The following is a 12827-nucleotide window of genomic DNA, read 5'->3' on the forward strand; positions in this document are numbered from 1 at the left end:
TCTTCATGACTGGGCCAAGCGTCCTCTTTTTTGGAAATCAAAATATGGTCACCCTAGTGTGCTTTCATTAAGAAATCGTGGCGGTGAAACGTGCAGACTATCCAGAAGCACTGTTCGCCAGACGTGGAGTTTTTAATGCTACATGCCGCCCTTACTATCTGCTGCGGGAGTTGTCAGCTGTGTTTTTGGTCATTGTTTACATCCAGCCACGCGCTAACTCCGCAGCAGCGCTCGGCAAACTCCTTGACGACATCAGCGCATTAGAGACAACTCATTGAGACGCTGTTTTTATCGTCGCCGGTGACTTTAGTGAGTGCAACTTACGGACTGTACTCCCAAAATACCATCAACGTGTGGCCATTCCTACCCGTGACAAGAACACCCCTGGATCATATTTACAGCAACATACAGGGTGCATACAGGGCTGCACCACGTCCTCACTCTGGACAGTCTGATCACATCTCCCTGTTCATGTACCCGGCTTACAGACAGAAACTGAAACCATCAAACCTGTGAAACTGTGGACCCCAGAGACTGCGAGTATCCTACAGGACTGTTTTGCCCAAACAGACTGGGATGTGTTTCAAACTGCAGCCACCAAGGGGAACTGCTCTGTCAATATATGCAGGTTTTAGATGTGTCCTTGATCCATCACAGCTGATTTAAATGGCTAAATTACCTCCTCAACAGGTCTTGAAGTTCTCCAGAAGCCCAGTAATGAACTAATCATTTTTTTCAGGTGTGCTGACCCAGGGTGATATCTAAAACCTGCAGAACACCAGCTCTCGAAGCCTGGAGTTGGACACCCCTGCAGTATGCCTACTTTAGGTAGCTTTAGGTACCTGGGTGTCTACATCACTGAGAACCTCACCTGGACACTGAACACCCCACAGCTGGTCAAGAAGGCTCAGCAGCGGCTGTATTTCCTGAGGAGGCTGAGGAAATTTGGTATGTCGGCCAAGATCCTCAGCTGGTTCTACAGCTGTATTGTGGAGAGCATCCTGACCAGCTGCATCACTGCATGGTACAGCAGCACTACTGCTATGGACCGCAAACGCCTGCAGAGAGTGATAACAACTGCAGAGAAGATCATCAGGACCCCGGTGCCCTCTCTGCAGAGCTTCTACCATCGCACAGTCCAGAGGAGAGCTGCCTCCATCCTCAAAGACCCCACACACCCCCAACACGGACTGTTCACACTTCTGCCCTCAAGACAAAGGTTTAGAAGTGTGAAATCCAGAACATCTCGACTCAACAACTCCTTCTTCCCCACTGCCATCAGACTCTTGAACAGCTGACCTATTTTAACAGTAATAATATTTTTTGTACATCAGGTCATCTCACATATTGCTCTTTTGCACATAAATCTATTTAATACTTCAGATGTTTTCTCCATTTATTTATTCATGCTATTTGTATTTTAGCTATTTGTACATATTAACCAGTCTGCGTGTGGACAGCAGACAAAAAAATTTCATTGTACAGAGTAATGCATTTTCTTGCACACATGACAACAAACGCTTTGAATCCTTGAATTAGATGAATTTGGTGTTAGAAGTGAAGAAGCTTCTTGGATGAAAAGTGAAATGTCTTCAAGATGTTAAAGAAGACCAGACGTTTTTCTTTCCAAGCTCCTTAGACTACCATGACCTGGATTACTGAGGACCTACATGATGTTAGTTCAGTCGCTAACTGCTGTTTCCACCACCAAGTGACGAAACAAGTTTAAAGTATAAATCTCAAAGGCCAGAAAGTTTATAAAGCATTTTTAGATTTTTTAGGTTTTATTTGGATTATAGTACAAAAAAAATTAATAAAAAATAGTTTTACTGAATTTTGATTGGTTTATGGAGGTTTCTTTCCGCTTTTATTTTTCTCCATTTTTCTGACAGCCCACCAACCTCTTTTCAGTGGGCGGGGCTTTTCCCTCATTCCATGGGCTCTACACACAAACACGGCTAATCATTGGTGAATAAATGGGGCTCCGGATTGTTCTAGGCATCCTATTGGTTTTTGCAGGTGCCCGTCAGATGATCGTGTACGCTGTGACAGGTGACTTTGGAAAACTGTGAAAAAAACAAGCTGATCGCAGCGTAGCCGCCATCTTCCTCCCGCTGTCGGCCTCAGAGTGTGGAGTGGAAGTAATACGGAGACTAGGTGAGGGAGAGGCGGACAGGTCGGCTGTACGCTGTGAGCCAGTCCGGGATCGTTCACACGGCGCTTCCTCCCGCTGAGCGAACAGACGGGACGCGGATGCGGTTTGAGGTTTTCCTCCTCGGAGCTAAGCTAAAGGGTAGCCGGGCCAGCTAGCATCCGTGTGACCGAGCAGTGATAATCAGAGGCGGGCTGAGGCTACACCTCCGCCCGGCTCTCTGCGGGGAGGTGAGTTTGATCCAGGGTCACAGCACGGCTGAGGCTTCGCGGAGAATGGTGCAGGGGTCCAAGGTGAACTGTGCTTCATGGCCGGAGGTTCGCTGATGGAGTTACTCCAGATCAGTCCTCTGATTGATAACCTGTCAGTTCGTCGATAAACCGATTTCTGCAGCATAAACCTTTACAGCACCGCTCCAACCCGGCGAGCAGCCTGTACTGGTCCTCAGGTCCGGATCTCCTGACAGCGCACCATGTCTCAGGGCCTGCCCAGCTCCTGGGACCCTCTTCCCGAGTGCTCTCACGGGGCGTCCCGGTGAACGGACCGCAACCGCTGCTTGGACTGGGACATGGTTCCGGTGCCCGGAGTCCTGTTGTCAGTCAGAGGGAGCGTAATCCCGGATTAGGATTGAAACTAGGATTTATCTGAGCAGCACCATGGGATCCGCCACCAGGCTGGCCTTCAGCGTCCTCCTAATCACCTGCTCCTCAGGTGAGCACACCTGGCTCTAACATCATCACCACAGACACAATCAATTAGAAACCAGAGTGTAATTCTGATGTCACAGGAAACAAGCCCCAGTAAATAACTCTGAGCTGCTTTGATCCTAATCCAGGCTCAGAGCTAAGATAGGCTAGAGCAGTCAGCTGTGTGTCAGTGATGCTGTCTGCTCACTGAAACGCCCCAGGGCAGCTATCCAGCAGCTTTATTTCAATGGTGTATATCATATATAGGTGATCTTCAACCACAGGTCACCTCAAACCTCCTGCAGAAAACCTGCTGATCAGATATTGGTCAGTTATTGATTAGCTCTTGAGCTGACAGGAAACAGCTGATCTGTACCTGTTTCAGTCACTCTCACGATGCTGTATGCTTCCTCCTCAGGTGCAATCCTGGGCCACACTCAGACTCAGACCTGTGTGCTGTACAGCTACAGCTCCTCCTCCTCCTCAGTGGAGGGCCGAGGGAACATCAGCGGCGTGGAGATCTGCTCCGGGCAGAAGGATAAGCGGCAGCACTGCTTCGCCACCTGGAGGAACACCTCCGGTCAGGTGACCGTGGTCAAACAGGGCTGCTGGCTTGACGACCCTAGCTGCTATGACAGGTAGGTGGGGCCAGAGAGGTCATGCTCAGGTAACAACAGGAAGTAAAGGAGCGCTTCTGTGGTTCAACAGGAGGATAGCAGAGTTTAGACCTGATCGGTTTATTGATTGATGATGCTCCCAGACCTGAACCTGACTTTGTTCGAGTACAGAGTGGTGATTTTATAAGTCCCCTCAGGGCAGGTGTGTTCAGGTGTATGTCTACCTGTAGTTGAATTGGTTTGCCCACGTGTTGCTGTAGGTTCACTCGGAGGACCAGAGTGATTTCAGGAGAAGAAGAGCTAGCTCACACTCACACACTCCGAATTAGTTAGATAGCACTAAGAACTTAGAAAAGTGTTTGTGTGAATGAGCGAGTTGTATAAAGCGCTTTGAGTGCTCAGAGTAGAAAAGCGCTATATAAGAACCAGTCCATTTACCATTACCTGTCACCAGTCACCCCATGTATCAATCAGAGCAATTGATCAGTTTTCATATGTGAACTGAGAGGTGCTGTAAAAGCTCACCTGTGTGAGCTCATGTGTGAGGTCACTTGAGAGTTCAGTGATAAAGCTGAAAGACATTAGTGCGTGTGAGGAGGAGACATCAATTGGGAGGGGGGGGGGTTACTTGAGTGTGGTGACCTCACCTGTGCATCAGCTCATCTGTGCTGTTTCCTGATAGGTGGGAGTGTGTCGAGAGGAAGGAGTCCCCTGACGTCTTTTTCTGCTGCTGTGAGGGAAGTCTGTGCAACCAGAAGTTCTTCTACCTGCCCAACAGCAACCACACGCCGCCGCTGCCCCGTACGTACCTGCTCATCTCGCACCTTATTCTGAAAATCTTTGATGTTAAAATGGAACCTTATAGTGAAAAGCCTCCTGTACTTCATGTTGTAACCTCTTTTCCGTGTGTGTTTCCATAGCGACAAATATCCCACTCACACTGCGACCCCCGGTGGTCACCGCGCTGATGTATTCGCTGCTCCCCATCATGGCCGTTGCCATCATCGTCCTGCTGTCCTTTTGGATGTACCGACACCACAAACTGGCCTACCCACCTGTGCTGGTGCCCACACAGGTGAGACCTTCTGTGAGGAGTGGGTCATGTGACAGTCAGGTGACTTCCTGCTCTGAGTTTAAAAAATGAGGAACAAACTTTTACAATAAATGCTTCATAACAGCTTTAATCAGCTGTCTGTTCTACAGGAAGTCCCAGCAGCAAGTGAACAAACTCGTTCCAGGTAAACACTGAAGCCAGGTGTACTGATCAGGTGTTTGTCCTGACACGTTCCTGCTGCTTAGTCCAATCAGGAAGTCAGGAACACCGTCAGGTTGACGTTCAAAATAAAAGACCTGAAGCACTTGCAGGGTGATCAGGAAAAACACTGTTTCCATGGTAACAGCACACAGAGCTGGTGTTTGTTGTAGTTTTTAACAGCATCATCAACTCTGTCACGTGACTGTGTCATGTGACATGGATGCTCTTTTTGTTACCTGTGTCTTCACCTCTGGGGTGGGAGGGGCTAAGACACGAGGAGGCGGTGACACATAGCTGGAGTAGTGAGGCAATGCAGATGTTTCAGAGGGAGGCTGTGAGTTAGCTCCACCTCTTCCTGTCTGTGTGACTCTGAGCTGTTTCTTTGCCTCTCAGCACGCCTTTCACATCATGGTCGAGGTAAGGAGACCCACTGAGCGTGCTCTGTCACCACCCGCCTTGTGTTCTCCCACTTTGGGTCTCTGAGCACCTTTATGTTTTGTGTCACATGATGTCTGCACGTCCCGCTCCTTCCTTGCCCTGCATGACTGTGTCAGCACGCCACACCGCCCATCTTTAGGCCAGCCCACTCTCATGGTTCTGTCACTCTGTGTTTTTAATGTACACATGTCCATGTGGGTGTGGCCCGACAGCCCTGACAAGATGTTCTTTATTTTCCTGTATCCTCTGTCTCTGATCTCCACCTGTCTCCCCCAGGAGACCGGCCCCCTGCCCCCCTCCCCCGTCCTGGGACAGAAGCCTCTGCAGTTGCTGGAGCTGAAAGCCAGGGGGCGCTTTGGCTGCGTGTGGAAGGCTCAGCTGCTCAGTGAACACGTCGCCGTCAAGATCTTCCCTGCCCAGGTCAGTGTGTGTGCCGTTAATCTTAGTGTGATATTGTTAATACAAGTAGCCCATTTACTACACAAGTGCTTACAAGCACTTTGGCAAAACGCTTGGCTGTGAGAGGAGCATCAGAGCGTTGGTCTTCACGGCTCTTCTAACATCCAGACACTGATGACCTTCATACAGCTGAGCACCAGCAGTCACATGACTGAAACACAAACATGTACGCACAGCTCGCACTGCTCATTTAACAAGAACAACAAACGGGTCAGATGTGAGAATGATTTTGTTTATTGTCGTAGAAACAGAATAAATGTTAAAAACATTATCTGATCCTTTGTGTGAAGTCTTCATGAGCAGCTGCGCCAGATGTTTCTGCTCCATATACATGAGCACATCTGCGTGAGGGAATAATGATGAGCGGAATATTCGTTTTCCAAACACAGTGACAGCGCTCCAGTGAGACGTGAAAGTTAAATACAACGATCCAGTTTTGATCAAACAGATTTTCTCTAAAACACTGAAATAAGCCAAACATGATGTTTAACCTCCACTGAGTGGCCAAAGCCTGGGGAGATTTAAAAATGATGTGGCAGGAGTCAGGGAGAATAAGCCTCGACCTTTTGGTCAGGTGACACCTGGCGAGGCAAACTGGCCGTTCGCCCAGAGGGAGGTGATGTTTGGAAATATCCGTATCTACATTCTCGCCTGAAACGTCTTAAGAGTTACTTTGTGTCACAGAAACGGGCACATTTCAAACTTCTCTCACAGTTTTAGCCGCTCTCCTCCACCACGGCCACTTTTGAGTTTCAGTTCAGTTTTATTTCCACAGCACCAAATCACAACACCAGTCGCTTCGAGGAGCTTCATATTGTAAAGTAGATTCTACAATAACACATATTTTCAGATGAAATGCAACCTAACCCTTTGAATTGATGTCTCACAAGAGCACATGTTGAGAAATTACCTCTGTGTGAGGTCACAGTTGGACCACGCCCCTGACTACTCTGACCTCTGACCTGTGCTCAGGAGCGTCAGTCTTGGCAGAACGAGTTTGAGATCTTTAGCCTGAGCGGGATGAGACACGAGAACCTGCTGCAGTTCCTCGGCGCTGAGAAGAGAGGCAGCGAGCTGGAAACGGAGCTGTGGCTTGTCACCGCCTACCATCACAAGGTAACAGTGACCCCCGCAGGCTGGAGGTGGAACTGCAGAACACTCCTAAAACTCCATTAGAACCTGGAAGAACGTGGAGCGTAGACGAGTTGGAGCGGGTTCAGTTTGTGAATGTGTGGACAGAAGACTGAGTCACTCTAACAAATTTGACCTCTGACCCTCAGTCTTCACTCTGTGTTCTCCATGACGTGTTTTCAGGGTTCCTTGACTGACCATCTTAAAGCCAACGTTCTCTCCTGGTCTGAACTGTGTCGGATCGCTCAGTCTATGTCCCGAGGCCTGGCCTACCTGCACGAAGACATACCTGCATACAAACCCGCCATCGCACACAGGTACGAGCGTACAGGCACACACACACACACACACACACACACACACACACACACACACACCTGCCTGACAGCTCTGTGTGTTTTTCAGGGACTTCAAGAGTAAGAACGTCCTGCTTAAGTCCGACCTGACTGCCTGCATCGCCGACTTTGGCCTCGCTCTCAGGTTTGAGGCGGGAAAGTCTCCAGGTGACGCTCATGGACAGGTGTGTCCACCTGAGCTACGCCTCTGTCACGCTTTGTCATTACAGCAGTGACAGTGTAACAGTCAGTGGAAACAGAAATATCTAAGAGTGTTTAGCAAATGCATGATGGAGTTCCAGGTACACTGAGGTCCAGGTGAGGACAGTCTGGGTTAGGAAGAAGCAAATAGCTCCATCTGGTGGCTGATGGGTAAATATTCAAGGATGTCAAGGATGTTTGATAAAAGAAGAATAATTAGTGCTGGGATGTTGAGCTGGCCTGATTGCAGCTGTGCACAGCAGGGGAGGCGTAGCTGAACGGAGCAGTGTCCAGAGTGTGGGGAACCAAAGAGAGAAATGAGAGCAGAGCGGCCAATCAGAGGGTTTGAGGAGGTGAAGCTGCAGAGCGGATGGTGTGATAAACTCACTGCGTTTACATATTAGTAGCAGCTTTGAGGTTGGCTCTAAATGAGCTGTGTTTATTTACCGGTCACAGCTCGGTCTCCACAGTAATGACATCATTTAGATGCTGTTGTGTTATTACAGAGGTTTAAAATATGTGTGAGGACCTGCCATGAGGTCAGAGGGGGCGGGGCTTCAGATAAGTGCTGCGTAACAAGTTCAAACTTTATTGATATCAGTGATGTTATCCATGTCCCCTCCACCAGCTCCTCTGCTCTTTGTAGTTGTGTCATATCACCTCAGTAAACAGCTGATCTGGTTCCTGTCTGTGTCAGGTGGGGACCAGGAGGTACATGGCCCCAGAGGTCCTGGAGGGCGCCATCAACTTCCAGAGAGACTCCTTCCTGAGGATCGACATGTACGCTGTGGGGCTGGTGCTGTGGGAGCTCGCATCACGCTGCAAAGCTGCTGACGGTATGAAACGCCAGAAGGTCACCTGACTCACCAGGTCAGCACGTCAAAATTTAACAACAGCCCCGGCCTAGGCCTGGCCAGGGTCACGCCTGGTTGGTTGTTAAAGTTTGACCTGCTTACAAAGAATGGTTATGTGACATGTGAAGAAACTGACATGAACATGTCGTTGTGGTCGGTGGAGGCCAACGCCGCCGTCCTGTGTTTACGTCTTCACCTGCTGTGTGTGTGTGTGTGTGTGTGTGGCAAAGTGAAGACTGTCATTGACTGATCCCCACACCTGGTTTTCTGTGGTTCAGGTCCAGTAGATGAGTACCTGCTGCCCTTTGAGGAGGAGGCGGGTCAGCATCCGTCTCTGGAGGACATGCAGGAGGTGGTCGTCTACAAGAAGCTCAGGCCCACAATCAGAGAGTGCTGGCAGAAGCACGCCGTGAGTCACTACGCACAATGCACCAGCACATTACCCACAGCCGATGCATTTGTTTGAAGCATCAGGATGACCTCACCGCTGGTGTAGTTTATAAAGAAACAAGTGCTATGTTTGACCTCTGATCCAGGTCTCCTCTCTGCCCCCCCGGCAGGGTCTGGCTCTCCTCTGTGAGACGATGGAGGAGTGCTGGGATCATGAGGCGGAGGCGCGGCTGTCAGCGGGCTGCGTGGAGGAGCGCGTCGTGCAGATGCAGCAGTCGAGCGTCACGGCCCACGAGGAGATTGTCACGGTCGTCACCATGGTGACCAACGTGGACTACCCGCCCAAAGAGTCAAGCTTATGATCAATCAGAGCAGGGCAGGGACGCCAAAATAAAAGACTTCATGTAGGATGGAGAGTACAGATGTCAGAATAAAAGAACAAAGCCTGTGACTGTGCTACAGGTGTACAGGCTCGTGCAGGTAAGCACAGCTGATTGGGTCATCAGCAGGAAGTCTGATCAGGAACAGAGACAAACTTTATTCATTTTTTCACCTCCTGGAGCTGACAATCGCGTCCGCCATGAACCTTTTCACCTCCGATGACCTAGTCTCTCAGTCCTCGCCGCCAAGAGGTCGGTCTGACCTTCTGGTTCGTCTCGGGGTCAAACTCAGTTCTAGTAAAGCTGCTACATGTGGTCTCACTGAGTCAGTCAGGTGAGGACATCAGGAAACAATCATGTGATCAGATGTATTGATTATCGGAGAATAAAAACATCAATCGGTTTTACAGGAACACAAACAGAGCCGTATTTTTTATTTTCAAACACTAATTTCCTGTGTGAGTGTGTGAGAGAGAGAGACATGTAAGCTGACCTCTGACCTCAGCATTGTTTACTGATCCTGAGTTCTTCATAAGACGTGCATGCTGTGGAGACCATGCTTCTGTGTGATGCCATCTGAGTAGGCGGGGTCAGACTTAGGAGTCTCTTAGAGAAACAGGAAGTCATTTGATCATCAGGACAGGCTTTGATTGGTTGGTTATTTAGCAGCTGAACTCTTTGGGTGTCACCTTAAGCTGAGCAGCTGGAGGTCAAAGGTCAGCAGGACTGTTTTAACCTCAGATGAAGCCGATGATGTCAGCGAACACATCACTAAACCTGTGCTGCATTCAGAGCGTCTGTTTTCTGACTGCTGAATCTGTTCAGATGAGAACATGTTGCGTTCAGGTCCCTGTGCAAATCGAGGATCGGGTTTCCTGATTGGTTTCAAATATCCTGACATCAGGCTCAGGTCACGTGATCATTGTTCTGAACTCAATCGGGTAATCCAGACTTTCTCAATCAGCTCTAAGCATGGTTAGGAAGGAGGCGGAGTCAGAAGCATGGACAGATTTATTTATTATTATTATTAACCTTTATTTAACCAGGAAAAGTCCCATTGAGATTAAAAACCTCTGTTTGCACAGGGAGCCCTGGCCAAGAGCGACAACACGTTGAAAATTACAAAAGTTACATACATATTAAAATAACAATTACATTTTAAAAAACATTTCCCTCTGGCTCTCCAATGCTGAACTTAAAAGCATTAATGAAATAACAGATCTGCTTTACTTCCAGTCTTTTGCATCATGTTCATGTGAAAGGGGCAACGCACATAAGTAAAAGCCTCTTTCCCAGTTCAGTTCTTGGCAATGGGGGGGAAAAAACAATTGAGCAATAAAGATCGCTGAACGCAGCCTGTAAAAAACAGTACTTCTCCGTGTGAGCAAGCATCGCAAATTAGGTGGCATTGTCCCAAGCAGGGCCCTTATAAATAAAGATGCACCAGTGAGCCAAACCTCCTGAGGACAACGAAGGCCATCCCCTCGAGCGTACAGATCACAACAATGGGTCAGGCCCTACAGTTTGTAATAAACCGAAGGAGGCATGATAGAACTGAAGTCAAATCTTATGAAGTACTACATGATAAACTGAGTCAATCTTATGAAGACACTGGGCGGAAGCATTCATGTACAGCAGATCACCATAATCTAAAACAGATAAAAATGTAGCATTTACAAGACGCAGATGTGCTGACAGCAGGTATATGAGGATCAAACACCTGCAGACAGAGCAGCAGGGACTGATGGAGCTGATGGCACTATCACACTCTGACATCACTGCTGTGAGTGATGTCATCAGTTCACAGGTGCCGTTACTGTAGCTGCACGCCTGACGGATCAAACACACCTGAGAGTGAAGTCGGTCTACAAACTTCAGTTAACTTTAAAGTCTGCATCAACAAAGTAATGCTTTACTGTACTCAAAATTACTGAATTACTCTAAATTCAGTAATTTGTTGTTTGTTCTGTTGTTTGTGTGCCACAAAGGCTCTTCGGTTCTTTGCAGATAGAAAGGAAACAAACAGGTTTGTTTTTTTTTCTTCCTGCTACAATCATCTGATTTCAGTTGGTGTGTGGAAGGACGAGAATGGTGGAGCGGTCTACAGCGATCGATAGATATGGATGTGACCTTTATTTTTATTGCACAAAAGAAGAGAGCAACCGTAAAGTGCAGTACTGTGTCCAGGACAAACAGCTGCAAACATCTGGGCAGACGTGTTCATCTGGATGTTTTCAGTGGGAGAAACTTTACATCAGATGACTACAGGTTTCCAACCTTATTAACAAAATCACAGAAACCAAACAACCTCCGACTAAACGGATGGCACAACACGGAAAAGCTCAAGGAACTAACCTCCCAGCCCATTGTTCAGTGGTGCTAGTGTCAGTCATCATACAAATGTCATGTTTATAAGGTGGGAAACCTGCAGTCAGCTGAGACTGAAGATGTTACCTGGCTGATGATGAAAGGTCCAGATGAACAGAATCCACTTTTTGAGATTACTGCTTTGTCTTTTATTGGCTCAGGGGTTCACGTGTGAAGAGTTGGGGGTTTGATACCTGGTGTTAGTGTGGTCCTGGTCCTGAGACTGGAAGGTTGAACCAGGAAGTGTGTGTGCTGCAAGTCCTGTGCTGAGCCAATGGCAATAAAGGAACAGCTGCACTGTGATTCAAATGCTTTTTAGAGCAGCAGCGTGCTGTGTGAAACACTGCCCCCTGCTGGTAAACCCCAAAATGAAAGCAGTGGTGATGGCAGCAGCCCGACTGCCTGTGGGGTTTGATCAAAGAGGAGGAATTGTGTCTGTAGGTTCTCAGTCCTCCAGGTCAAGGTGATCTAAGGAAACGACTGGATGTATTTCTGATTCCTGAAGATGTTTCACAGACTGAAGCTTCTTCAGTTCTAAAACCAGATGGTGGAGCGTCGCAGGTATTTAACCCATAGTGGAAGTTGTACCTTTTTGACCCACTGCTGACCATGTGTCTCATCACATGAGCCAAGGTGTGAAAAAGGCTCGGAAGTGAATTTCTTCACTGTATCCTGTTTATCCCACAAACCTAACAGTGAATCATGTTCTGCTGCAGAAGAAGAAACCAGAACATTTAACTGTGTGGTCATCATTATTATTATCATTATTATTATTGATGCTGTTGTTGTACAGTCTGTGATGTAAGAGAGTTTGATCTGTTTATGAAAATCATCATGTCCTCTGATTGGTCATCAGTCGTCCAACCTCTTCTGATTGTTTATGTTTTGAAGCAGTCTGAGATCATCACTCAGTAGTAATCGAGGTGACGACGGGAACATCATGTTCAATCTCCGAGCACGCTCAGATTAGAGGTGTTTTGATGCGTAGCGTGGGCGATGTAGCTCGACCTCCTTCAGTCAGAGGATGAACTGGAGACGAATGACGAGTGGAACGTAGATCAGTGGATATACTGATCACAGGCACACATGTTTCTTCTGTTTTCAGATATTTGCCAACTAAATTAAATTTGAATTAAAATTTATATGTTGATATATGTTAACCCTCATTCTGCCAGCATATTTAGCATACCGAGTATTGACGCCTTTCTGGGGACTCAAAACTAATTTACTGTGAAATTTAATATGTTCTAATAAAATGTCCACCCATCCATCCAGATGTTACTAACAACATGTGCTGGGTAGGTCTGCCTACTTAAATATAATGTAATCTTTATTCCATTTTAAACAGAAAACAGCTGATACAGGGGTGTGTCATACTGAATTTATGGTTAGAAAGTAAAAAACTGTCCTAATTGAGTAATTCTACACAGTGGTGTTAATACCGTTACTCCAGGAGCGTAACCGAATACTTCTAGAGATCAGATCATCAATGACCCTGAGCATACTCTGATTTATCGGGTTAATTATTTATTCTAATCATGAAGTTGTCAGAAAATTCTGAT

The 12827-nt window shown here is 47.5% G+C and overlaps 1 protein-coding gene across 4 annotated transcripts; it reads left to right on the forward strand.

Moving 5' to 3' along the window:
- The first annotated feature begins 1614 nt into the window (after positions 1-1614).
- On the forward strand, positions 1615-9317 carry LOC113007857 (activin receptor type-2A-like). Of its 4 annotated transcripts, none has more exons than XM_026144861.1 (12): positions 1615-2863; positions 3257-3476; positions 4138-4256; positions 4376-4530; positions 5104-5127; positions 5425-5568; positions 6580-6723; positions 6922-7055; positions 7144-7258; positions 7972-8110; positions 8407-8537; positions 8665-9317. In XM_026144861.1, the coding sequence occupies exons 1-12, from the start codon at positions 2809-2811 to the stop codon at positions 8878-8880; spliced, it is 1596 nt and encodes a 531-aa protein (XP_026000646.1). In that variant the 5' UTR covers positions 1615-2808; the 3' UTR covers positions 8881-9317. The 4 variants fall into 4 exon arrangements, with proteins under 4 accessions (XP_026000646.1, XP_026000648.1, XP_026000647.1 ...); XM_026144862.1 differs by having other exon boundaries at positions 1616-2863; positions 8689-9317; XM_026144863.1 differs by lacking the exon at positions 5104-5127.
- The last annotated feature ends 3510 nt before the right edge of the window (positions 9318-12827 follow it).

The sequence above is a fragment of the Astatotilapia calliptera genome, chromosome 16 (assembly GCF_900246225.1).
Source record: "Astatotilapia calliptera chromosome 16, fAstCal1.2, whole genome shotgun sequence".
Lineage (NCBI taxonomy): Eukaryota > Metazoa > Chordata > Actinopteri > Cichliformes > Cichlidae > Astatotilapia > Astatotilapia calliptera.